Genomic DNA, 25,715 nt, shown 5'->3' on the forward strand with positions numbered 1-25,715 from the left:
GAAAAGGAAAATTGAGTTGAAGATATTTGATTGGTGGAATTTGGAAGAGATGGAAATTTGAGAGGCATGACTTCTCTCCCCCTAAGTGGAATCCATCTTATACTATTACGAGTATTTTAGTAGTTACTTGTATTATTATTTTTTTGTTTTAATTATATGCCAATAACCTACATATAAAAATTATACATTTTATATCAAAAGCCTACCTCTCAAATTTTATGATAAAAGTACAGTTTTTTTTTTGGACGTTAATGAGGGCCTAGACTTTTTTTTTTTCCGAACATTGCAATTTCATTAACTTCAATAACACTAGCAAGTTGCCAGTACAGTACAAGAAACAATGCTGAGAAATCGAGGGAGATCAAAATACAAAGATAAGAAGTACTAAAAAGTGAAGGAATTCCATTTCTGCCAATTTAAATCATGCTTCTGGGCTCTGTTTAAAATCCAGAGGTAGCTGGTCGTTTTTATTTCTTTCATGGCATAACGGATTGAGGGAGATTTATTGTAGAATAGTATATACTTGTATTTGTAGATGAGAAATGATAATAATACCATCACTTTTAATATTTACCACAAAATACAAGCTTTTCAACATACAGTACAAACTAGTAATGCTTATTTGTGGTAGATATATCATTTATGGTGGTACGGAAATCACTTCCCTTTGTAGATAGGTTGATTGTTTATAGAGGACTTATGGAAAATGCTAAAGGAAGCCCTTGCCCCTTAAGGCTTCACTTAACATGTATAAAAAAGTTGTACATTTTCATATTAAATGCCGGCCCCTTAATTTTTATGGTAAATGTACAACTAATTAATGTACCTTAACGAAAACCCTTAAGGCTTTGTTTAGCAAAACCCAAAACTTATTTATATGAATGAATATACCAAATTATAGTGCATGAAAATTTTATTCAAATATGGTAATGATGGTTACCTGTTATAACCCAACTGGTTAACTAAATATGTTTTCGGATTCTTATTTGACCATTTTTAAAGGCGGCTGATATCCTGACCATTTTTTTGGTAATTAAACCAGACTATTTATAGCGATTATCGTTGCAAATAGTGGTGTTTTTGTCCATATCCAACTATTTGCAGCGATTACTGACAGGGGACCCGCTATTTTTTGTCAGATTTACTATTACAAACAGGAGGCCCGCATTATTTGCAGCGACTATCGCTGCAAATAGTAAGTGTGGTCTAGATACCAAAAAATCTTAATTGGGATATAAATGGTGTTTTCAAATTATATATGAGTATAAATAATCATTCCCCCATTTTTTGTTTCAGTCAATCCAACGAGGCAACGACTATAAAGTGATATCCCAAATATGTTTTCAAATACAAAACACATTGCAAAAAACATGACGGATTTTTACCCGTTTAACAAAATAATATAAATAAGGGATGGGCGCTCATGAAAACGTAAAGTAACACTAACACTACCTTCTAGAGTTTTTTAATGATAAAAAGTTATTTTTAATTTTCATTCATGAGTTTTCTTTATAAAAGAAAAGATATAAAAAAATATAATAAGAAAACTTAGGGTTTTAAGTTCCAAAATTTTCTTGCCAAATTTGTCATGATCCGAAAGGAAAATAAAAGATAGATTTGTGAAATTACCACTTCACCCTTAAATCTATATCTAATAATTGTTTTACAAAGGCTATATGAGGGTTTATGTGAATATATTTTCTTTTCTTATCCACCCCTATCTAATCTTATCATTTCTTTTCTTATAACTATAAACTCGAAAATACAATGTAAGATAAATATTAAGACTTAAGAGGGTGCAAAAAGTTACAAATTCGAGATAACACCAAGTAAATAATTTGTTAGACACATAACAGATAAAATTCCGCCCCTTTAATTTTGTACTCTAGATTTGTCATATTTTGAAATTTCAAAGTCTTTCTTTATAAATTGTGACTTTAAATATTTTGATTTGTGTTATATAATATTTGACAAAAATTATACTAATAAAATATACATTTAAAACTCAATCAATTCATATAACTTTCATCAAATATTATATAATACAAATCAATTTTCATCAAATATTATATAACACAAATCAAAATACCGATGGTCAAAGTTTATAAAATAAGAGTTTGAAAATTTAAAATATGACACAATTTACGATAAAAATCACTATTCGCCTCTTTTTATGTTAAGCTTTTTAATCAAACATTTAGAATAGTTGTGGCATCAATTCATCAAAGATGGTATCAATACCTTTTTCACGCGAGCAAGGTAGATTCCATATTAAAGCTTTGGTAATAAGACCATTGAAATTGAAATTATTCCTAAACACGTCTATGAATTGCACATCATAAATTCTTAATGGTATCAAATTAATATCAATTTTGGATTTGTATCAATATATACCAGTTTTTTCTACAAAAAGGTAATCAACCTTCGTTATATATGGCTCAACATCACTCGACTAATTTGATTTTGTGTATACCAAAGATCATGTTCTATTTTTATAGATTCATTGTCGATTGTTTTCAGCCATTCGGGTTGAGATGTCTTATCAAATTTCATAATCAGTTTCATCTTTTGAAAAAGGTTATACAGTAATACACACGCTTTTGTTTATTTAATTAATAATATGTTTTGCCATCCTAATTTGTAACACTTATTACTTGTGTCTTTTGTGTGTCTAAATATATACATAGATAAGGTTTGGTGAATATCTAAACCAATATCAGTTTATACTTTTTCTTATAAGTTATACGACAAGAAACTCTTAAAGCTATCACTGAAAGGGAAATGAGACAAATAATTGTTTGTCTCCACCTCCAAGTTACGATTAACAACATCAAGTGGGTGTTAAAGCTTATGAAAAAATGTTTGTTGGTGAATATTTCAATTCAATATCAAATATTGCACAAGTTGCATTTTCATACTTTCATAGTTTTACATACCCAAATATAGTATGGTGACCGTGCAATGTAGTGGCCGTCACAATTTCGTAGCGAAAAACAGATGACGATGGTGATGGCTTATAAATGATGTAGGTAATTGATGTAAAGATATTTGATTTAAAAAGGGTAATAGAAATATTTTGAAATATAAGAGACTGTGGTGTAATTTAATTCATAAATGGTAGATTTGACACATCGTATATCCAATTGTGTAATTTATTTCAATGAGAGATAATCATTATCTTTATTTTTACTAGCACCATACCCGTGCAATGCGGCGGTGGTCGTGACAGCGGCGGTGTGGTGGTGGGGGCGACTGTTGGTGACGGAGACAACGTTGAGTTGTGTAGATAATTGATAATTGAGATAATCTAAAAGATAAAGGACTGATAGTGTAATTTAATCATTAATGTAAATGGATAGTGTAAGTGAACATATTTTAAAGAGTGTTAGACGAAAATATTACATAGTATAAATAAGGAAAGACATTTTAGACATTTAAACGGTATTTTTTTTTTAACAAATACGAGAAATATAGATAAGAGAATAAAAGATATTTAAAGGCATCTTGTGGATTTTAAAAACTTCGTACCACAACTGAAAATAGGCGTCATACACATAACTATAAACTTGTACGAGTTTGGTATATGCGCGTTGCGACAGATGCTATGGACAGGGTTTTCCATGTCACGATTACTTTGTTTTTGACTATTGATTTTTGATCAGTTTGTGTATTACTTACTTAATTGTTTGCCAAAGAAAGAGGAAAGTATTTGATAAAGAAATTGAGCTATAGAATATGGAAAAGCAAGAGTAGAAAATAATGAGTATGTAGAAGCAAATAAGTAATTTTACATGTCCCAAAAATTATAAACTTTCAACACCACCCAATAATTTTTATAAAGAAGTATAGATAATTCAAAGACCCTATAATCAAATCAAACTTATGTATATGTAACAAAACGCGTTACCAAATTATGAAATGATTTAAACTTTGGGCTTAGCTTGGAATCTTGGATGCAGTTAACTGCACTACCTATTTTGGATGTAGTTACCTTAAATTTCAGGGAAGACAATTTTGCAGATTTTAATTGTGATATTTGACTAATCAAGTCTTTTTCTTCCGACTTTGATCGTAGATATCTTTGTTTGTGTTATATATTAGTTGATGAAAGTTTTATTAATAAAAAAGTACATTTAAAACTCTATCAGTTCATATATGTTATATCAAATGTTATATAACAAAAAAAAAAAAATTTCATCAAAGTTGAAAGAAATAGACTCAAAAATTCAAACTAGGACACTTAATATGGGACGGAGAGAGTAACAATCATCTATATGATATGTGTATGTGGCTGCATCTATGAACTTTACAGTAAACTGCATATTCAATTTTCAATTAAACTTTATTGGGTTTAAACTAATATATACATACAAACATAAAATATATAGGCCCCTTTTGAGTATTAGATCCTGTGTGATTAATTCCTCGTCTACACATGTACAAATCCGTCGTTATGTATATTAGTTGGATTGAATAGTTTGTTTTTTTGTATGTGATAAATAAATAAAATAAACAAGGCGATACAAATAAGTGTCGATTGCATGAGCCAGAATATAATATTGCTCAACTCAAAATGTATATAGTATTTATACTGGAATATTGGAATCGTATACGATTGTTTAATAGGATTAAACTAAGCAAAAAACTGAAACCTTAATTTTAAAATCATTAAATTTGGTGTATAATGAATCGTGGGGTGGAAGTATAAACATGTGTACGACCTAATACTTATTAAAAAATGGAATTAAAAATAAAAGCACATGTGAATTATATGTGTATTATAAGTTGGGGTCCAATAAAAAATACCATGGTTTTGTACATACCATGTGCCCATAATATGCTTTTATGTCATTGTTTGATGTGAAGTAATTTATAAGTTGACCACCTCACCAGACACCAGTTGTCTCTTTAATATATTCTAACTTTTATTTTATATACTCAACAAATTATTGAACTAATTAAGTAGTTTTATGTTGTTCTTCGCATATCATCTCACCATGTGCCATTTTTCTTACGAGGAGCGTAACACCACCAGGTCAAAAGGGATAACACCACCAAAAAAACTATTAGCGGCGACGTCGCCGCTAATAGTGCGTAACACCACCAGGTCAAAAGGAATAACACCACCAGGAAAACTATTAGCGGCGACGTCGCCACTAATAGTGCGGGCCCCTATGTCTGTAATGATAAATCTGGCAAAGAAATTAGCGTGTCCCCTGTCAGTGTCAGAGTATTAGCAACGACGTCGCCGCTAATGCCCTGGTGGGGTTGATTTTGCCTGATGGTGTTACCCTGTGTCTTTTTTTATAAGAAGAAATCTTTCTTAGAAATAGCTTAACTGAAAAACAAATATACTATCAATAATGATAATAATTTTATCTTTTTTGGTATATAATTGATCAATTTGCTACAACAAAAAATATAGTAAAAATCACTTTCTTAATCTTATTGAAAAAAGAAAAAAAAAAAGAGTAATCAATAATAATCATGTCAAAAACACCATTTCTTCAAGACAAAAATCTTATTAATTCCAAAACTACTATTAATTACTCGTAACAGTCATGAAGGGGTAAGATGTCCACATTATACAATTACATACTTTGCTCATGATATGATTAAGTATCGTTGGCGTTATCGATTACATAAGTCGTTACTAAAGATACACAAATTTCTTTTTATAGTTATCTATTAGTTTAACAATTAGTTTTGTTACAAACTTAACTTTATTTGGCTAGCCAAATCTTACAATTAGCGGTTATAACTATTTTATTATTATTATTATTTTGTAAAGTCAGTTTCGATTCAGACGTGTTGTAAGGAATTTTAACCAACAAATCGATGGGCCTCCAATCTTTTGCTCATTAAAAATACCTTGAGATGAGAAACTCAAGACTCAAACCCAAAACCTTAAAAAAACTCACCTCCAGGACCCACATAGTGATCAAAAAATCTATCAACTATTATATTCAAAGCACATCTAATAATCGACTAAAGAATCTAATAACCGACTAAAGAAAATAATAAAGGACCGAGTGGTCCAAGTTAGTGGTCATGTGGGTGACACAAATCTTCCAAGAAAGCATAATAAGCAAAAAGAACAAAGAAGGTTGCGTTGCTTAACGCCTTAACCTCTTCGATGTTGGTAGCGAGGGTCACCAAATCACCTTTACACTGCATTCTCAAGATTTTTTTTAAAGGAAAGGAAAGAGGAAGATTGGATAAGAGAGGAAATGATAGAAAACTAGATTAAAAAAAAGCATTCTCGAGTTGAAAGGAAATTAAAGGATAAAAATAGCTAAACATGATGAACCTGCCATGTCCAACACCCTTTCCACCACCTTTCACTGATGAACCACCCCTTCCACCACCTGCCACCTAAAGAATCCTCCATTTCTAATTGGCTATCGTAGTGATTATATTCCTCTTCGTAATCGTACTGCAGCTGAGCCGCAGATCCGTACATCCGGCGGCTGATTTGTCCTGATCAAACTGTTGCTCTCAGGCGACACACCACGGCGGCCATGGCTTTTAGGGTTTAGTGACAGGATGGAAATTAGGGTTTTATTGATTTGTTTTAGTGACATAATGGAAATTAGGGTTTTGATTATGCAACCACCACCGGAAACATGCAACCACAACCTGAATCTCGCCTTCGACCACTTGCAACCATCCCTTCCACCTGCAACCACCACCTTCAACCACCCCTTTCAAGAGTTTCCATCCAAATCAGGCCAAATGGCCAGAAACTTTTTAGGGGAAAAAACCCTGATTTTTCTTTCCCTACATATTCTTTTCTTTTGAAAAAAAAAACTCAAACATGCAAAAAGGTAAATATTCTTCCCTTTCTCTTTCTTTTCTTATGGAAAAAAAAACTTAAGAAGAGCAAAAGGCCGGGGGCTAGGGTGAGCTAATGGGGGACAGCGTAAGTGAATGAAGCATTAGTTAGAAACATTTGGTCAAATCTTTATATATAATAAAAAAGAATTGTTTTTTAAATTATTTTTAGAAACAATTATGATGTGTCATGTCTACAAGTTTTTTAAATTTTTTTATTTTATTTATGATGTCATATTTAGTTAATAATCTTTTTAAAATTATTATATTATATAAATAAAAAAGAATTATGATAACATAAAACTTTTAAAAATTATGTACTCTCATGCATCTTTTTAATTAATTATAACATCATCATATTAATTTTAAAATATCCTTCTTTTTATAAATATATCTCATTAATATAAAGTTTTATTAAATGTTCACACTATTATGTAAGTTTTTAATCACCTTAATTTTTCGTTATAATAGGCAGAAAACTGTAGTGTCTTTTTGGATAGGTTTTACTTTTTTGTTTTTATCATCCGTATGTGTTTCAACATGTGTCCACAGCTGCACATGTTCTGTTCCCCTTTAGTTTCGTTATCTACATAATATCTTATCATAATCTTTCAATTTATTTAACGTTGTTATTATACATTTTAACACGATAATATATTTTAAAACTACCCGGATATAATTCATTTAATTTGTAAAGCGTTTATAAGTTAATTCGGGTTGAACCCGAGGTGATTAGCTAGTTATTCAAGATAATTAAAGGCTTAACTTTAGTATGAACGATGAACCTAAATTCATACTCATAAAATAAAATTCATGTCATGTATTAATTATATATCATAGCTATAAGGACTTTATACTTATGCGTGTTATATATCAAGCTATGTAATTTGCGTTATAATAATATAATTTAGGTATAAGACATATTTTTATGTAGTCCTTAATCCTTAGTAATTGGATAACTGAGACTTAACTTTAGAAAATAAATTATGATAGTCAATTTGGAGAAACTTATACAGTATGTCTTATCAAATTTTAACTTTTAAGATAAATGAATGTAGGAATGTAGGGTGGTCCATTAAATTAAATAGCCCCATGTTACACATTGCTTTCAACTTTGCAACTGTGGATAGATATATATACTTTCAAATCTTGAAAGTATTCCTTCATTTGTAGTTGAAATAAACAAAGTGTGCGGTCCTTTGCAATCCATGGAAATTCATTTTTAAATGGAAATATGTATATAATATTGTCATTTTATAAATATAAATAACAAACTATACGAATGCTTAAAATAAGGTGTTATAATGTCAAACGGTAGGTGCTATTTTACAATGTTAGTGTTCGCCATGTTATGCGCTAGTTTTCTTTAAGAATGTAACTTTGGTAAAGTAGAATGATTTTTTAAATAACAATACCAACTTTTGTCTAAATTAAGTGTACAAGACATATAGATATAATATATGATTGGATTATATATTTAGGTAATGGGAAATAAAATAGACGTTGGATATTTTGACATACTACATGTATTAAATAAAAGAATTTCATCAATTTGTTCGTAGTTGACCAAAACTTTTTTTAAAATCAACCAAGTCCTTAACAATTTTCTAAAGTAATCAAAATTCGCTTTTGAAACCCCAGAGGACTACACGAGTTTACGAGGACAAACGAAGATCTAACATGTATACATTAGGAAAACTTTAAATATAGTTTAGAAATAAGATTACCATAAATTGCCGTCACAAAAAAAAAACATTAGGAAAATATAATGGATTTAAAAAGTAGCGAGTATCTAAAAGTTAACCGGAGACAGCAAGAGGACCGAAAGAGTCAACGAAAAGTTGCGAGTATATAATAATGATATCAAAGAATGTCACTCAACTTTTAACTTGATATTCAGACCAAACCTTTGATAATTCAACTAAAATTTACTTGTGTAATTGTAAAATAACATTTTATGCGATAAATACTTCCTAAGTATTTCACTTAATGACCCTAGTCGTGTTCGCTCCTGTGACGTTTTTCACTTATAGGGATGTGCCACAACTTGAAAACCAAACAAAAGCCGAAACCAAAACCTGGAAAATGGAACTTCTTACAAGACCCAGGGTCCGGTCCTTGATCCAATGAACTTTGGTACAAATCGTTTTATTGGTATCACGGTATGTGCATGTTTTGATCAATGGTCTTTATATACGCGATCTTTTTATTTCGTACTATATACCTTTTATTTATTAGAAGATACAGAAGGAAGTGCTAGCATAGTAATTTAAGCAGTACATACATTGTAGTGTCCAAAGATTACATTGTAGTCTTGCTTTGTGTTGAACAGGTCAGCTGTAGGATCGACGAGTTATCAATTCCAAAATTCTATTGCCCTCAATATCCACATTATTGTGTAGTATCAAACCTATTAATAACAAAAATTGACTAAAGAATAAACATTAAGCCTAAATGTAAGCAGCTATACATGTGAAGTTAGTCATTTTGAACTATGTAATGCTGGGAATCAAAATGCGTAGTTCATAGCATTATCATTTCCACATTAGCGATATGATCATGATATCGAACTCCTCAAGGAGAGGAAAACTTGGATAAGTAATAGATCAGAGCAAATATGGAAGCACAACTAAACAACCATTTTCACAAGGGCCCTAGGGACGGAGACATGTGAAATGTAGGGTTGGCCATGACCTACCCCAAAAAAGTCAAGGGTAGCATAATTTACCCTCATTTGCACCAATCTACAATGAGTACAATCTACAAACAGTTTTTTATATTTCAATCACGAATTAACAAACAATTATATGTTGAACACAAAAAATTAGTATCGAATGCCCGATTCCATGGTCAATCTGTTACTGTAGGGCAACGGCTGATTCAGAAACAAAAGGTTCCATAATTTCTAGAAGCTCATTACAAAGACCTGTAAAAACGACTGAATCAGTTTCTTTAGGTCTGAACTTGATTAGAGCCGCGGGAACCAAGTCCTCATCTTCGAGAGTTATCGCCTTTTCTCCAAAGTTTGGGATCACACGGCGTTTAATCAAAACGGGATGTAATAGCTCAAATTCCAAGCTGGGATCTTTTAATGATGACCTCACAAACTATATTCAAAAACATAAATTTAGTAAATATCTCTCACTTTTTAGTGGGTCATATCTGCTATAGCATTAAGAAGAGTTCAATGAAATATAATCATGAAAGCAGATAAAGCATAGACTCTATCTAATAAAGATTAACCTTGTAAAATCAGAACCAAATCCAAAATGCAATAACTTGGATTCAAATTTTGTTTGTTCAATCACACTTTTGATTTTGTGGGACTGAACATGATGTTCATGTCTGATATCATAAACTGACCCACATATGGAACTAATCAGGAAATCATCCATGTTAATAAAGTCGAGATTTTTTAATTAAAAACTAACCTCATAGAGTGCAGTTGTTGGCTCCCTAGGATTAAAAAATGCCTGGAGCAAGACACCATCAGGAAACTGTATTCTGATGACGGTTTTTTCATGTCTTTTTCTTGCAGCCTTTGCTTGTTTTTCTTTGAATGACTTCGGCACCAATAGTTGAGATTCTGCTAGCTTTTTTCTCCTCATTTCGGCTTCCCTTTTCACTTCTTCAATGGAGAGATTATAGAAAGATTCTGGAAGTTCTATTTTGGCAGCTACATTTTCCGACACAGAAAAAAACACCCGAATCTGTTATCCAAGATAATTAAAAAATTAAAAATCCACAAGGACAAAGAAGATAAAATACACAGGCTTATTGCTATAGAATCAAACATATACAAAATCATAATGGCACCAACAGGGGTTAGGCCTACCAACCAAGAGGTGGTAAATTCAAGTCTTATTTTAGACATTGGTGTATTAGTAGGCGTATAATGGGTGTGATATTTGGCTTTCCGGAAAAAAAGAAGTTAATTGTAGGAATCATTACAAAAAAGGATAACATTGATTTGGGAATAAAAAGATTTTTTATTTCGTTACTAGTGAGAGGAAATTTAGATGTTCAACAATAGTTTGGTCCATTTACTAAACATGATGTTCTTAAGAAACATCACAATTTTAAGGAGATGGAAGGAGTTATCGTCAGAATTTGTATCTCTTTGTACTTGTGATTTCACATCTAGCAATTTGCTAGTTATGTGTTTTTAATATAATTTCAGTCTGCTGTTCCAAAAAAAAAAACCAGGGTAGATAAATATATTTAAGCATGCACATATATTGATATACTACTAGAAACCTAGAAAACTTGAGACTGGTTTGACTCACTATCGAAATCATGTACTCGTAATTAAGTTAGCCAGCTTTAAAGATTTCAATTCTAGACCAATTTAATTAAAAGCTTAACCATCCAAAAACCAGTTAGAAATGTACAGCATGCAAAATATTTATGATGAATCAATAACAGTAAGACTTCAGTCACATATTTGTTTCTATTTGCGTAAACTGCTCCTCCTTATTCTAAAAATTTGCTCCTTCTTATTCTCAATATTTTTTGAATTACCAGTCCAGGCTTTAGCTGTTAGGCTGTTATGTACAAACCAACCGAGCTTGTAACAATATGATATATTATATATGGGGAAGGGAATATGAGGGATTAGGCTGTTATCACATACGTTTTTTTAAACCATAAAAATCATGGGGGCCAAACATTTATTCAAAATATTAAAATATTGGTATGTGAGGGGTTTTTCACCCAAGTTAGGTGCATAACAACCCCATACTCACTTTTCTCTATATAGCTTCATTTCAAGTTCTTGTGTGTTCCCAAAAGTCAAAACAAGGTTGTCCTTCCCTCTTCCTTACCTCTAATCTTCACTGAAAATACTAAATAAAAAATCAAAAACTCAACCATGAACCCTATCTAGCCACTGTCAACACTCACAAATTTAGATGTTCAGGCCTCAGGGTACAAAAAGCTGTCATGTTGTCTAGGGATAAACATACAAGGTTCCATGCACCAAACCCCCAACTGTAGAAACCGATTGATATTAAAATCAAAACAATAATATGAAAACAACCTCAACAGCATGCGCAAATTGACTTTTAGTATGACATTAATTCCCCTTAGGTGTTTCCTTAAAGCTATATTCTTTCCTTTTCTTTCTTTAATGATTAAACTTTCATGTCTAAATCTACTATCTATCTCTAAAAGGATCCCACCACAATGTGACATCTTTAAAATACAAAAGTACCATGATGCAATATAGTACACTCACAGTTGTCAGAATTATGATTTGAAACCCTGTATTTTAGACTAGTAACTTGATGCATAAGAGTCATGATATTAAAAAGTATATATAGAAATACATTTGTATTGTGGTAATAATATTGTATAGCAGGTAGTGTAAGAATAGAAATACATAGAAAGATTTGAATGTAAAAACGTCTGATGACAACAAAAATAATAATTATATAATATAAAAATGAGGTGAAGATGTATATGTAAAAGCACATATTTTCTCATCTTCAAGTAGAAAGCATTAAAGTCCTTTTACCTACTTCTTACTCCCTTTTACTTCAAAAAGAAAACCTGCAACTTCCTTTCGAAGACCATGATTCTTTCTTTTTAATAAAAGTACCCTTGAAATAGATGTTTGATGGCTTCCAGTCACACTTACCAGAATATTACGGTGTTTAATAGAATTTTTCTTTGCCTCGTTGGAGTTACAAGCTGAAACGACCCTGAATGAGTTGGTGACAAAATCGTGAGTCGGTTTATGAGTTGGGAATTTACGAGTTGCCTACAGAGTCGCCTCATTTTAGATGTTAGTTAACTCGACTCGTCTTCATCGACTTTTTACTCAGACTAGTCTAACAACTATGTGTACATTAAACCAGAAGCGGCTTATGTTTTCAATAATAGGCTTTCATAATTTATAAATGACCTAAAATATGCCACGATACTAAGAACTATAAAGAAGTTTATGGTCATATGCGACGACATCTCTTTATTCTATAATACGAGCACATAAAAGCATGGCCTTCTTTTTAGGCAGTTGTCATTATTCATCTATTAACGGAATTTCAGATTGTATAAAAGAGACTAAGGCTCTGTAATTCCATTCCAATTTTGTCCGTTTTCTTGATATTATAGGATCCATCTTTGGTCCTTCATTTCAATTAAAGATCCAAGTCAGTTCTTCATCTCCTATTACCATATATACAAGGGAAACAAAATAAATATGGCTAGTTGGCAATCTGGCATTAAGCAATAAAATCTAGGGGTTTGCTAAATACAGCCCTTAGGGCTGTGTTTAAGGTGCATAAATTATTTGTACATTTACCATGAAAATCAGGGGGTGGGCTTTTAATATGGAAAGTACAAGTTGTTTAATGCACGTTAAATACAACCCTAGCATTTCCCTAAAATCTAAATATCGATGTGTAACTAATACTGCATACATTTGCCATTCTTGATATGTTATTATGATCACTTTTTACATCAACCTTACATCCTTTCACCATTCAGAGTGCATTAACTATCAAATATCCCAGCAACCATCTTACATACATCTTCAATACTTACTATTGACCTCCAATAAATGCTTAAATATAATGACTTCATTTCTTGTAAAATCTACCAATTGACTTCAAATACAAGGAAATAGATATAACCTAAGCGGCTAAGCCTAATTTCACAATCAATATGAAGACCAGATAACACACCACCCCTAGTCTCAATTATGTTTTCCTCAAACATGTGCAACTAGCCCTAGAATTTAAAAGATCAAGCAGTCATACAAGAGCATTCATAATAATGTAACATTTCATGTCATACAAGCGTAAATACATAATAATAACAATAATTAGATATATACCTGTCTCTCAACTTTCTTCACCTCCACCGGCTCCGTCACCTTAGCCTGAGTGGTTGCAGGCTTCACATCCTCAATTTTTGTCGGCTCCAACAAGTAAACCGCCTGTTTAATCATCTTAATCTTTTCGCCGCTGGCAGCTTCCATTACCGCCCACATCTCCTCACCTTCCTCTTTCAACTCAAACCCAACACATTCCAACAAATCCAAACCTCCTGCAACATCAGTAATCGCCTCTTTAATCTTCGGATTCCCCAACCGAATTTTCCTAAATTTAACATTCTCAGGCTCCTTAACAATATTCTTTAACAACTTAAGCATAATTTCAACCGAACCATCTGACGGTTTCGCAGAAACATATGTCCCAACAAAACTTTCCAACTCACTTTCTTTTTCCTCCAATATTCCAACATTTTCATCACTTTCCGACTCCTTACTCGACAAACAACTCTCCACGTGATCCGAAACCTCTTCTTCCGACCCAAACACTCGACTACAAACCGGACACTCAAACACTTTCAAATCGTACCCATTTTTGTTTCTTTTACCAGTTGTGATCAAGGCATCAAATGGGTCAAACCCGTTTGTTGACTTAACACTTTTTTCAGCCAAAAGATCAGAACTTGACGAGGTAGAGCCTTTCGGGTCAGGTATCCGGGTTCCGGATCGATTAGAATCAGGCTCATCTGTTGGTTTTTGAGTTGCAAGATTGGAACTTGATGAAATGGGTTTGTTGGGTTGGATGGGTTGAGTAGGTTTCGGTTGGGGCAGATGGGTTCCGGGTCGGGTCGGGTTAGAATTAGCTTGATTTGAAGATGATCCCAAAACCCTACCTTGGCCTTTAAATTTACTACTAGATGAAGAATTATTCAACTTTTTCATGAATCCTTTCATTTTCTCTTTCATATCACTCATTGTTATCAGATTACCCTGATGCAAAAACAGCTGATTCTATAAAATCGATTAACAATTTCAAGAAATTTGGTTGTTTAGATAAATTTTGTTTTATAATATTTTAAACGTAGTTATTTTTATATAAAATAAAAAAAAAAACCAAAGAAAAGAGGATGAAGATGGTGAAGCCGATGATGATGAAGAAGAACTTACAGCTGGTGGTGGAGTGGTTTCGAATGGCGCGTTTGGATGTGTTGACGTGCGTTAGGGGTTACTATTACATACGGATTACATTGAAAGAATATTGGAATTGGAGTATTTCTATCCTATGTTATATTATAAAGCATATTTTTCTTATATTTAATATTGATTTTAAGTAATTTTTTAAAATATCTCTCATATTTATTTTATATTTATTTAAAATAATTATAATATTTTTTCTCTCTCTTCAAATCTCAACAATCATCTTTTTTCTTTCTTCTCCATAAACCATTTATTCCTCCAATTTATTCAAAATATTTTATCTCAAAAACCGTACATCGATAAATTATAAAAATTGTATGAGTGTTCTTAAAATTTCATGCTATTTCATTAGAGATGTCATTCGATATACTTCCGATAAATTTTTAAATCCGAAGGCGGAGCCCGTATGGCTAAGGCATTTGACTATCATACTCTATGACATATCAACTCCTATAACCTATCATACTCTATGACCTAAGTATCACCCTACCATCTCACCACCGCAACGTGCGAGGACTTGTTCTCATATATATATATGTACTAATATATATGTATGACATATTTTTAGAAGGGATGTTAATGTAATTTTACAATTAAGTTTTATATACTAAATACAACCCAGTTGGATCAGTGGTTGGAGTTCATGCCTTTGGAAACAGAGGTCATGGGTTCGATCCTCATGCTCAGCAAGGCTGCTGGAGGTCCTTTTCTACCTATGATAGAACCTGGAAGCAGCCTCTCTACCTTTGGTAGGGGTAAGGTTGTCTACATATCAACCTCCCCATATTAGGACCCAAAACCCGTAAAAAACGGCATTAGGAGTTATTTTACTTTTTTTTTATACTAATACTATCTTTATCCCTATTTTTTTTTACAAAAGCACAAAATTACTCATAATAAACACGTATTTCATATTACTCAATTTGTTAAAATGAACTAATTTGTAGCATAAACTTTTATCATAATAATTTATATTTTAAGTCTTCATCTTTTAAAATATTTTCATTATTACCTTTAATTATCCTACACCACTTAACACTGCTACAACTAATAGTCTCTGTCATCACCATTCGTCACCAACATCATTAGACCTTTGTTGTCGCTACCGTCATTGTATTACGTAGTTATTATCCTAGTACGTCTATTTATTGAAGGACTACTGTATGCAACCGCCTGATTCCTATATATATCTTATAAGAACTCGTTGTTAATATCGTTTTAAAATATAATTGTAGGAGTTGAAAGTTTGATAAAGTATGTATGGAGATAGTAAATAAACATTTAAGACGTGGAAGGTAATTAATATTTAAGATGTGGGTTCGTGTCTCACTTCTTATATTAGTGAGGTTGATAAAATATGATTTTTCAAAGTTACATGTTTTTTCCAAGACATGCTGCAATTTAAAAGTAGAGTAAAATAAATTGCCATTATAAAAAAAAAGTATACGTCGATACAAATTTCAACTAAGATTACCACCATAAAGTTATGAGGTTGTAAAAACTCAAGAGTGAAGTTAAGATAGTAATCTTTTTTCAAAGTTGTCTTTGTTATATTAACGGCAAAATATTTGAACACAAACTCACAAAGATTTAAAGATTATAAAGGTTTATGCATGTAAACACCACCACCTCTCCGCATTGGGTATTGGTGATCGTGGTGATAAAGCATTAGCACTTCTACAATGGCTACATATTTTTGGATAGAATATACCAATTCTAAAAAAGTTATGGTATGAGTCTAAAATTTATATAATTTAATATGGGTTGAAATCATTTGAAAACAGCAAAGTTGATGAAACAATAAAAGAAGGTCGTTACCGGACGCATATGAGAATAATATGGATTTGATGGATGGTGATCCAAAAGATGGTGGTTGTTGGATACGCTACAGGCTTCATCGTTGTCGGCGTCGTGGCTTGAAGAGAGGAGAGAAACAGATCGTGATGATGGTTGTGGTCGTCGTCATCCTCGGAGGACGATAGTGGTGGTCGGAGATGATGGTAGTGTTGGTGGTGGTTGGAAAAGATGGAGAAGAGAGGGTATTTAATCTTTAACCCTTAGATCAATAAAATGAATGGACATAATCTTTTTGCAAAAAATTTAGTTTGTAACTGCACATTTCGCAGTTGAATATATCTAATCAATTCGATTATTAACACTTGAATTTTGTCATATTTTTTTCCTTGTATTCACGTTTATTATTAAGAAAATGACAAACAAACCTAAAGTGCCCGATATCTATACTACATATTAAAAATTATAACCCACTGTTGAAAGTTACACAGGGGGAAATATCAGAAATGCCCTCACACAAATTAAAAAAAAACAAAGTACCATGTGAACTAACACCCTTGCATGCCTATTTCTCTTAAATTCTTATCGAATTATTATCCATATATGGTAATTATTTTTTTAAATTGATTATCAATTCCTTAATTCCCCAAAATCTTTCTTCTTTCACATAATCATGTAAATACAACCCTTTTTTGCAACAATATATGAACGGCCAGATTTTTTTAAAATATCTTTTCATTGTTTTGATAGTCTGGCAATAATTACCATAAACAAAATACACATTATTGTATGATGTTGCGTAATTAATTGTCCACGCCTACGTTTTTTGGTAATCGTGACATGAGAAGCCTAAACCATGATATCCGCCGCAACGCGCAGGTACCATGCTAGTTATATTTTGATGAGAAATGAATCAATGATCCTCACATAACACATTTTTATCATACACAATAGCTAGCTAATTAGCCCGGGTTCAACCTGAGCCACATAATTAAAAAGTTAAAACCAAAATATATATATACTTATGCAAATAATTTAGGAGAGTTGTGTATGTCTTCAACCCTATTTGCTTATTTGGTTTGCTGGGAGAAGATTTAGGAGAATTCTTACACATACAGCTCGTAATTATTGGAACCATGCTTGGTTGAATGTACATAGACATGTTTATTCCATTTGTTGGTTGACGTTTAATAGGTTTAAATGCCTCTTTTACTATATATTGTCCATTTTACGCTAAAGTGTGTTATGTGGTGTCTGTTATTCTTCTCTAATTGTAATGTAGTCAGACAATACTCGACCAACATGTATGGTTACTAAACTTTTTACACTCTCTATCTTTTTCCTCTTTTTGGTCGGAGATGTTTTTGAAAGTAGTCTATCTATCTTCGTGCAGGGTTAAGGTTGTCTACATTCTAACTCCCCCAAACACGGCTTTTGCCGGATTAGGTACCGTTGTTGTTAGTATGTTATTTGTTGTCGACATATTATAAATTTTGATATGGAGATAGCAACATATTTATAAAGATAAATATTAATATATAAACCCGATTAGGTGATAAAAAAAGTAAAACTAACTACCATAAATCAGTGGTAGATATAGAATTAAAAATAAAGAGAGCTAGAATACAATCGATTATTTTTCATATTAATTTAAAAAAAATATAAGGTTACAAAAGAAAATGTAGAAAAATAAATAACATAGGGCCTAATATAAAAAAAAAGTTTTTAAGGTTACAAAAATAATATGTAAAAAAATAAATAACATAGGGCCTAATATAAAAAAATAGATTTTTAAAAATAAAGAAAAATAATTATGACATCATAAATTTGTAGAACATAGCTTAAGAGAAAATATGGGCATGTCACATAGAAAAAAAAGTTCTAGAAACAATTTTTTTATATTTATATAAGAGATATACGTATCAAATAGTTGTACAACTAGATTTTAGACCCGTGTCCGACACTGGACGCGGGGTTTATGATATTATCAATATTAGATTTTCATACATTTAATCCATAAAAACTTATAATTTTGAAGATATATAGTTCTAAGTGTTATACTTTGCAAGTTGTAGTACAATAACCACATGTTCGTCACTGTCATTATTAGCCGATGCATATTGATGGGATTGTTTGTCGTAGTCATTCCACAAGGCATATGCTACAATAATTTCTCTATTATATAATTTTTTGAAACCAATTGTACTCATAATGTGATATTATTATAAAAGATTATTAAGAATTAAAATATAAACTGTACTTGACATTCAAGTATATGTGTTTGATTTTGATACGGCCCATAACATTAATATGTTTATTTTCAATCACTGTCCTATGATAATTAGATAACAATTAGGATTGTTTTCATATTGTTTGATTACAATTAGGACTTTTGATTTGAGTAACAATTGTAACTTTAAAAAATTAAATATAAATATTTTTTGTAACGTTTTTAAAAAATTTAAGAAAAACTTCTCAAATTGATGACTACAAATAAATATAAATTAAGTATTTAGTGGTAAAAAGTGTAAATTATTGATGAAAAACAAATAAGTGTAAATTAATAAGACTTTTTCTACAAATTAATATAAATACCAATATAATAATATATTTAAATAATGATTATTAGGATTTTTAATTTATAGTTAATCTAAATTATGACATAAGCGAGGGTTAATTTGATAAAATTGAGCGATTTGATTGATTAATAAATCATTAGTTCAACTGTCTTATAGTATATATGAAGATACAACTGTCTGATATATATATATTATGTAGGGGTTGGGTATTGTAAAACAAGTATTAAAGTAAAACAAATAGGACAAGATCTTGACCCTTAGATCATGGTTAAATTGATGCACGAAGATTCACGAAACAATTGATGTACTATGATTTTTATGATGCACGGTGATTATCACTATAGAAAAACCTATTGTTTTATTTGTTTTACATTAATACTTGTTTTATTTTACCTAAAACCATATTATGTATGTATATGATAAAAATATATTGTGTACTGATGATAATTAAATTCCTAATTATTTAATTTAATTCGGGTTCAACCCAACTGAAAAAAGAATTGTATATAGAAAAAAAAAAGAAGATAAAACCGAAGAAAATTGTTTCTGATCCAAATTATGAACAACCCAAATGCATGACCCGACCTCAGTCGTTGGTGACTTGTTTTTTTATTCAACCCCTAAATAAACACGTGTCTCCCTCCCTTCTCTTCCTCTCCTCCGGCGACCACGGTGGTTCTCCTGTTAGGGTTTTTGAGGCCGTCAACATGACGACAATGATTAAGACTTCAGTCTGTAATCCGAATTTTCCATCCTTGTTTCACCATCATTCTTCTCCAACTCCTTTCAAGAATGTTTCACTCCAGGTATTTTTTTTCTTTGTATTGAAGCTGCCTTATATATACAGATACATTGTATTGTATTGTATATCTTATTATTGTTTTATACGTAATTAACAGATACCTTCCAGAATTCATCACCCTGTTAGTCTTCAAATACTGAGCAGGACTGCAATTCCCATACTTCACTCCCACAAAGTACCATCTAACTGCTCTTTTTATGATCATATTTATATGGAGTGTTTGGGATTGAAATTAGTAAATTGAGGAGGTTTTATATGTGTATTTTGATAATGCAATAACTTAAAAAAGCCATGTAAAGAAAGCCAACACTTATGCATTGATCCATTGGGGATTGTTTTGTAGCAAGAGGCTACTACACCTGTGATCTTCAAATGTCGATGCGCTATGGACAATTTTCTTGCAGAGATTAAAATTAGTATGCATTTTTTCTTTTCACTCTTACATCATTATAACTTTGATTAAAGCTAAACTGTGACACACACAAAAAAAACTCTGCTATATATATATGCACCCTTTGGGCCCAGTAGTTATTATGTTTATAAACAAGTGAATGTCTACATACATTAGCCAACCGTGAGTATGTTGCAACCATGGTTCTGTTAGTATTTTTAACAAATGAGGCTCCTTAATTAAGATCAAATATGGATTCGACACTGAACTTATTTACATGCTTCTTATAGTAAAGTATAATTTTAATGTAAACTGTGAATACGTGTTGTGCAATATTATCTTTGAAACATATATGTAACTTGCAGGAAGCTATTCAACATTATGGAACCGTGCTCGCAAGTTGCTAACTCCTTTGTTTATTTATGTGTTTTACTTCCGGTTGTTTTGGGTGCTTCCCAAGTGGATCTATGTGGTTTCTTTATTATCGATTTTCAAGGTTACACCCTTTGGAAAATTATCGAAAAGGATGGAACCAGAAAACTTTGCATTGGATGATTTGGTAGGTGTTGAGGATGCCAAGGCTCTATTTCAAAAGGTAATTTGTCTCTTTTTTCAAAATCAACATACTTGATTTTGACTTCGGCTATGATCTTGTAGCTTGATTAATTAGGATCTAAAGTTTGCAGATTTTGCGTAGAGTACATATAAGTAAAAGTAAGGCACTTGAGTGGGGACCACTCGACGGGGTTTTGCTATATGGTCCCCCAGGAACTGGAAAAACTACATTGGTCCATGCTGTAGCCCGGAAAGCTAAAGTTCCGTTTTTTACTGTTTCGGCTCGTGATATTGCCAAGGCCAAAGCAGGAAAAAAGGAAGTGGAAGGCCTATGTGCAGAGGCAAGAGTATATAAACCATCAATCGTCTACATAAAAGACATAGATGCAATTGATCCAAATTATCCAAGGCCTCGAGGAAATGGTGAATTTGGAGTAACTTTAGATGAGGTAAACATAATTTGAATGGAAGTCGTATTAACAGTGGATATGAAAGTTCAGGTAGTTGAGGCTGAAGTTTAGCAATACCTTCTTTTAAAGGTTTAGGACTGAGGCTGAATGCGTCTGGTCATAAATGGGTCGAAATGGTATAACTTGGCCAACTGTTTCCAACATGTCAACCTATCAAATTGCCAGAAGTAAACTAAAAATGGCTCATTTTAATGATTAAAATATAAGTTTTGTGGAATGCCGTTGTGCCTACAGGATGGTCATGGACACTTAAGAGCATGACCATTCAATAGTCTATGGTTCCTTATTTATATGAATATATATGAAGCAAAAACTGGTGTCCGCAGTTATCCAGTTGACCCACTTAGATACTGCTTAAACATATTGTATTTGGATAACTTTTGATAAAGCATGTCTGAATTAAACTTAACAATTTGGCACTACAATTTTTTACGGTAAGGTTCAAGGGAAAAAACAGCAAAACAAATTAACCATCGCCGAGAACAAATGAACCATCCTAAGAACATTTTATTTATTTTTTGCTTCTATTTCTTTTCATTTTCTTCTAGACCTTCTTTTCTCCGAATACGAAACCAATGGAGTTAGATGTTAAGTTTCTATTTTTTGTCTACTCTGATTTTGCCGATTTTGCCCCTTGAACCTTACCTTAAAACATAGTTTTACACAACTTTATAGTTTATACTATATCAACGCGCATATTTGTTGATGTAATAGTTTTGTCATGAGATGGAGAGGTGCATGAACGGTGGTAACGTGATGGTTATAGCTACTACTGACAGGCGCGAGACACTGGATCGAAGTTTGATGAGTTTGTTCTTCCGAAAAGTTCACGTGGGTAGACCAAACACAGACAATAGGCGGAAGTTTATTGGTTTGCAATTGAACAAGTTTCTCAAGGAGGAAGACAGAGAAGCCATTTGTAACCTTGTTGCTTCACGAACCCCGGGCGTCGTTTGGGGACATCTTAGAAAGATAGCCAATATATCTTTAATGCTTGCTGATATCAGAGGTTTGTTCAAAACCCAAGAAAAGTAACTCTCATTTACATCTTGATGCATGTTTAATGTCTTCGTTTATAATTTTTGATATATATGTCTGTAGATGACGATTATGTGACGATGGATGTTGTTCTTCAAGCTCTTGAAAAGGTTAAGCCATTGATCTTGGATATCAAAACTAGTCAACTAATCCGCGATGACAAACCTGAACGAGTTTTAAACTATCAGATGCAACACATGGTTGATACCATGGACTTTGGATATCAAAACTAGTCAACCAATTCAAGAAGCTCAATTTATTGCGTCTTTATTCAGTAAGAATATATCTACGTGTTATATGTTTATTTTTAATTCGGATTTTATAGTATATAAATAATCATTTTTGCGTTTGTCTGTGTTGAATATTAAGCTTTGCCATATTATATCAAAATTTAATAAAGGGATAATTACTTGGTTGGACAAATTTGAAGGACTTGGTTCTTAATATGGACTATTTTTTAAAAAATTGCCCAATTTGGACAATTGTTCCGTGGGCAACATTTAAAAATACTCCGTAAGAAGGATTGAGTATAACCAATAACAGTACAACATCTGACACTCTTTTTTCTCTCTAGTCTTTCATCTTCCCTTACTTCCCTCCTTTCTTCAATCTTTTCCCCCAAATGCGACATGTGTGATTTTGATCAAATAAACAACATCATCATCTTAATAATAAGAAGAGAAAAATTGATTCTCTAGCAGTCTAGCTGTAGGTGTCGGGGATAATGATTTATTGTGGTACAAGTTCCCTTTGCTACTCGTATTATCTTTGTATTTTCATTACTGAGGCAAAACTTTGATTCCTTTGGCTGTGAGACGTGAGATGACGGTTTTGAATACGAAAAGGATGTTGGTTGGAGCAAGTGCTCGTGCTTAGTTTTATTCAACCGTACTTTTGTATTATGTTGTGAGAGAAACGTAATTCCGCTGGAGGGATCGTGTTGAACAAATACAATCTAGTCTTGACTTGTTATGTTGTGTATGAATTATATATATGATTATAGATTGTTTATCTTGTATTGTATAGCTTGTTATATCTGTATATACTCGTATTGATGATGATTCTTTGTTGCCTTGAAAATTTAAAAAGATGTTGCCAATTGCTGTTTGTCTTTTCTTGGTATTAACATAACAATCATACTTTTCACCTTAGGTGTTTCTAATTAACATAATGCTAGATGTATTCTTGCATGATACGTGACGATAGTAGTAGTGGTGATGGTGGCAACAACATGTGGTATAGGTTACAAATGTAAATTTAGTTGATGTAAAAAGTAGTTTTGTAATTATTTTAACAGTTAATAATGTAAAATGTAAACATGTGGTATACGATTTTTACCTATCGTTATTTTTTTGGGGCAACGCCCGGGTAAAACTAGTTAATATTATTTTACAAAACCTTTGGGATGAGCACTATCCGATCTTGACAACGGGAGCGGCCCATTGGTTATTTTCAACCCCCGACTAGCCATCATATATATCCTATGCATCGTCGAAGAAGAGAATACAAATTCAACAACTTTACACTAACTGTCTATGTATTTGAACATATATATAAGTTAATTTTGTTTATTAAAATGTGGGTCTAGCTAAAAAAAATATCGAAGTTGAGTAAAACCAAACTCAATAATCTGAGTTTATTGGTATTAAAAATCAAACCTGAGACCATGACTCCTAGCCATTTTGATCACTTACCCATGATCGGTTATCGTTATGTATTTACATTATAGAATATAAGTTACCTATAATTAGAGGAAAAAGATTGTGTGTATTCATTATGTTATAAAATTGTTACAAATATATAGTTGTAGTCTAGCATTCCTATATTACAATTGTAATGGAATATGATATTAACGGTTTAATATTCTTTCACAAGATAAGGCCAATTTTAGCTTGGATCATACAAACATAAACAGAAAAGATGGTAATGGCCTTGTGAAAACATTTGTTGTCTTGTTGATCATCAGTGGATATGAAATTCCACTGAAAGTTTCCCTTATACCAGCTTCTCTCAAACAAAATGAAAATCGACCTCCACATTATTGGTTTGGGCATGCAACACAAGATTGACGGGCATACTTAGCGATACCTGTCGTCACACCATAATGTTGGAGCCCTGCCTCTTAGGAGATATATGAAGTTCACCCTGTGACCAAGTTAATTTTGCAACTAAATCTACAATAGCCTTATACTCATATTCTATTGATGACCGAGAGACGTCTTTTGTTTGCATGCATACCAAGAAACAAGATTAGATCCATGTTAGATAGCCTACACCTTGGTGTATAGGACAACCAACCCAACACGATAAATGTTTCCAGTTGTTTAGAATGAAGAATCTTCTTCCAAATTATGGTACATCTTTATATAACTTAAAAGTAACATTCGTTTTCCGTTTTGCCCCATAACTTATTTATTCGTTTGTTTTAATCATCTACCATTGTCATTTTAAATGTACAATTTTATACAAGCTCTTTTAATTGAGACTTTGGTACTGTTCGCAAGGTAGAATATTCTCCTCTTTTCGTTTTTCCCCATAACTTTTTTTTTTAGTGGCGGGTGGGAAGGTCGTTCCATTGAGTTGAACAGTGACATCCAAACGGGCAGTATGCTCAGGGTTCGAGGCGCCTTACACCGTTGGTACCCCCAAAGGGAGTCCATTTTACGCTAAAGAGGTAAATGCCTGAGGTCAACGCGGAATACAAAATTCGATCCCATGACCTCCAAGCTAACATTCCCTCTCGCCAAGATACCCAGAAGATACTCCGGCTGGCCACTGCACCAAGATACCCAAAGAGGACCCATTTTACGCTAAAGAGGTAAATGCTCCATAACTTTTATTTCTTTTAATTATTTGTTTTCCATCGTCTTTCTAGATGTACTAATTATTATACACACCCTTTAACTAAAACTTGCATTTAATCTCTTCAACGTTGAAAAACTTATAATTATATTTTGGCCTTCTAACTTTAACTAGTTACCTTTTTTATAATTTAACCCCCTTTTTTAATGTTCCTACTTCCTAAAGGGTTGTTATATATCCTGGTGTGGTAAACGTCCATCGTATATGGTACACTTTTGTCAATTAAAATAATTTCTGTACGGCAGTGCCATTTGAAGTTGGTTGTCCATACAAATCCTAGTATACAGTACTATATTATCCACCTCTTTTTTCTTTAAAAAAAAAAACAAAAAATGAATGGAAAATAAGTTTTAGAAAAACTAATATCCAAACACTCTCCTAAACACACAGCTCATCATTATAAGCCATTATAAGCCAT

At 32.2% G+C, this 25,715-nt stretch overlaps 2 protein-coding genes and 1 long non-coding RNA gene across 4 annotated transcripts; 2 read left to right on the plus strand and 1 right to left on the minus strand.

Moving 5' to 3' along the window:
• Positions 1 to 9,592: 9,592 nt before the first annotated feature.
• Positions 9,593 to 14,878, minus strand: LOC122603579 (plant UBX domain-containing protein 2). 2 transcript variants are annotated; one of them, XM_043776321.1, is made up of 4 exons: positions 14,777 to 14,878; positions 13,673 to 14,599; positions 10,266 to 10,544; positions 9,593 to 9,941 (listed from the first exon to the last, which is right to left on the minus strand). In XM_043776321.1, the coding sequence occupies exons 2-4, from the start codon at positions 14,582 to 14,584 to the stop codon at positions 9,693 to 9,695; spliced, it is 1,440 nt and encodes a 479-aa protein (XP_043632256.1). In that variant the 5' UTR covers positions 14,585 to 14,599; positions 14,777 to 14,878; the 3' UTR covers positions 9,593 to 9,692. The 2 variants fall into 2 exon arrangements, with proteins under 2 accessions (XP_043632256.1, XP_043632264.1); XM_043776329.1 differs by lacking the exon at positions 14,777 to 14,878 and having other exon boundaries at positions 13,673 to 14,684.
• A 5,197-nt stretch (positions 14,879 to 20,075) lies between these two features.
• Positions 20,076 to 20,961, plus strand: LOC122597707. Its single transcript, XR_006323445.1, has 3 exons — positions 20,076 to 20,156; positions 20,325 to 20,397; positions 20,738 to 20,961. It is a non-coding gene; the product is annotated as an uncharacterized LOC122597707 (long non-coding RNA).
• Positions 20,962 to 21,017: 56 nt separating this feature from the next.
• On the plus strand, positions 21,018 to 22,680 carry LOC122592585 (probable inactive ATP-dependent zinc metalloprotease FTSHI 3, chloroplastic). The gene is made up of 4 exons (XM_043764851.1): positions 21,018 to 21,025; positions 21,070 to 21,376; positions 22,112 to 22,406; positions 22,499 to 22,680. Exons 1-4 carry the CDS (start codon positions 21,018 to 21,020, stop codon positions 22,666 to 22,668), a joined length of 780 nt encoding a protein of 259 aa, XP_043620786.1. The 3' UTR covers positions 22,669 to 22,680.
• The last annotated feature ends 3,035 nt before the right edge of the window (positions 22,681 to 25,715 follow it).

The sequence above is a fragment of the Erigeron canadensis genome, chromosome 1 (assembly GCF_010389155.1).
Source record: "Erigeron canadensis isolate Cc75 chromosome 1, C_canadensis_v1, whole genome shotgun sequence".
Taxonomy (NCBI): domain Eukaryota; kingdom Viridiplantae; phylum Streptophyta; class Magnoliopsida; order Asterales; family Asteraceae; genus Erigeron; species Erigeron canadensis.

Excerpts from the sequence above, each read along its gene's own strand:
- LOC122603579 (XM_043776321.1), bottom strand. The coding sequence starts at position 14,584 with ATGAGTGATATGAAAGAGAAAATGAAAGGATTCATGAAAAAGTTGAAT. Across the intron at positions 10,545-13,672 it reads TGAAGAAAGTTGAGAGACAG|ATTCGGGTGTTTTTTTCTGT; the intron begins GTATATATCTAA and ends CTTGGATAACAG. Across the intron at positions 9,942-10,265 it reads CAACAACTGCACTCTATGAG|TTTGTGAGGTCATCATTAAA; the intron begins GTTAGTTTTTAA and ends TTTTGAATATAG.
- LOC122592585 (XM_043764851.1), top strand. Across the intron at positions 21,377-22,111 it reads TTGGAGTAACTTTAGATGAG|TTTTGTCATGAGATGGAGAG; the intron begins GTAAACATAATT and ends TTGATGTAATAG. Across the intron at positions 22,407-22,498 it reads AATGCTTGCTGATATCAGAG|ATGACGATTATGTGACGATG; the intron begins GTTTGTTCAAAA and ends ATATGTCTGTAG.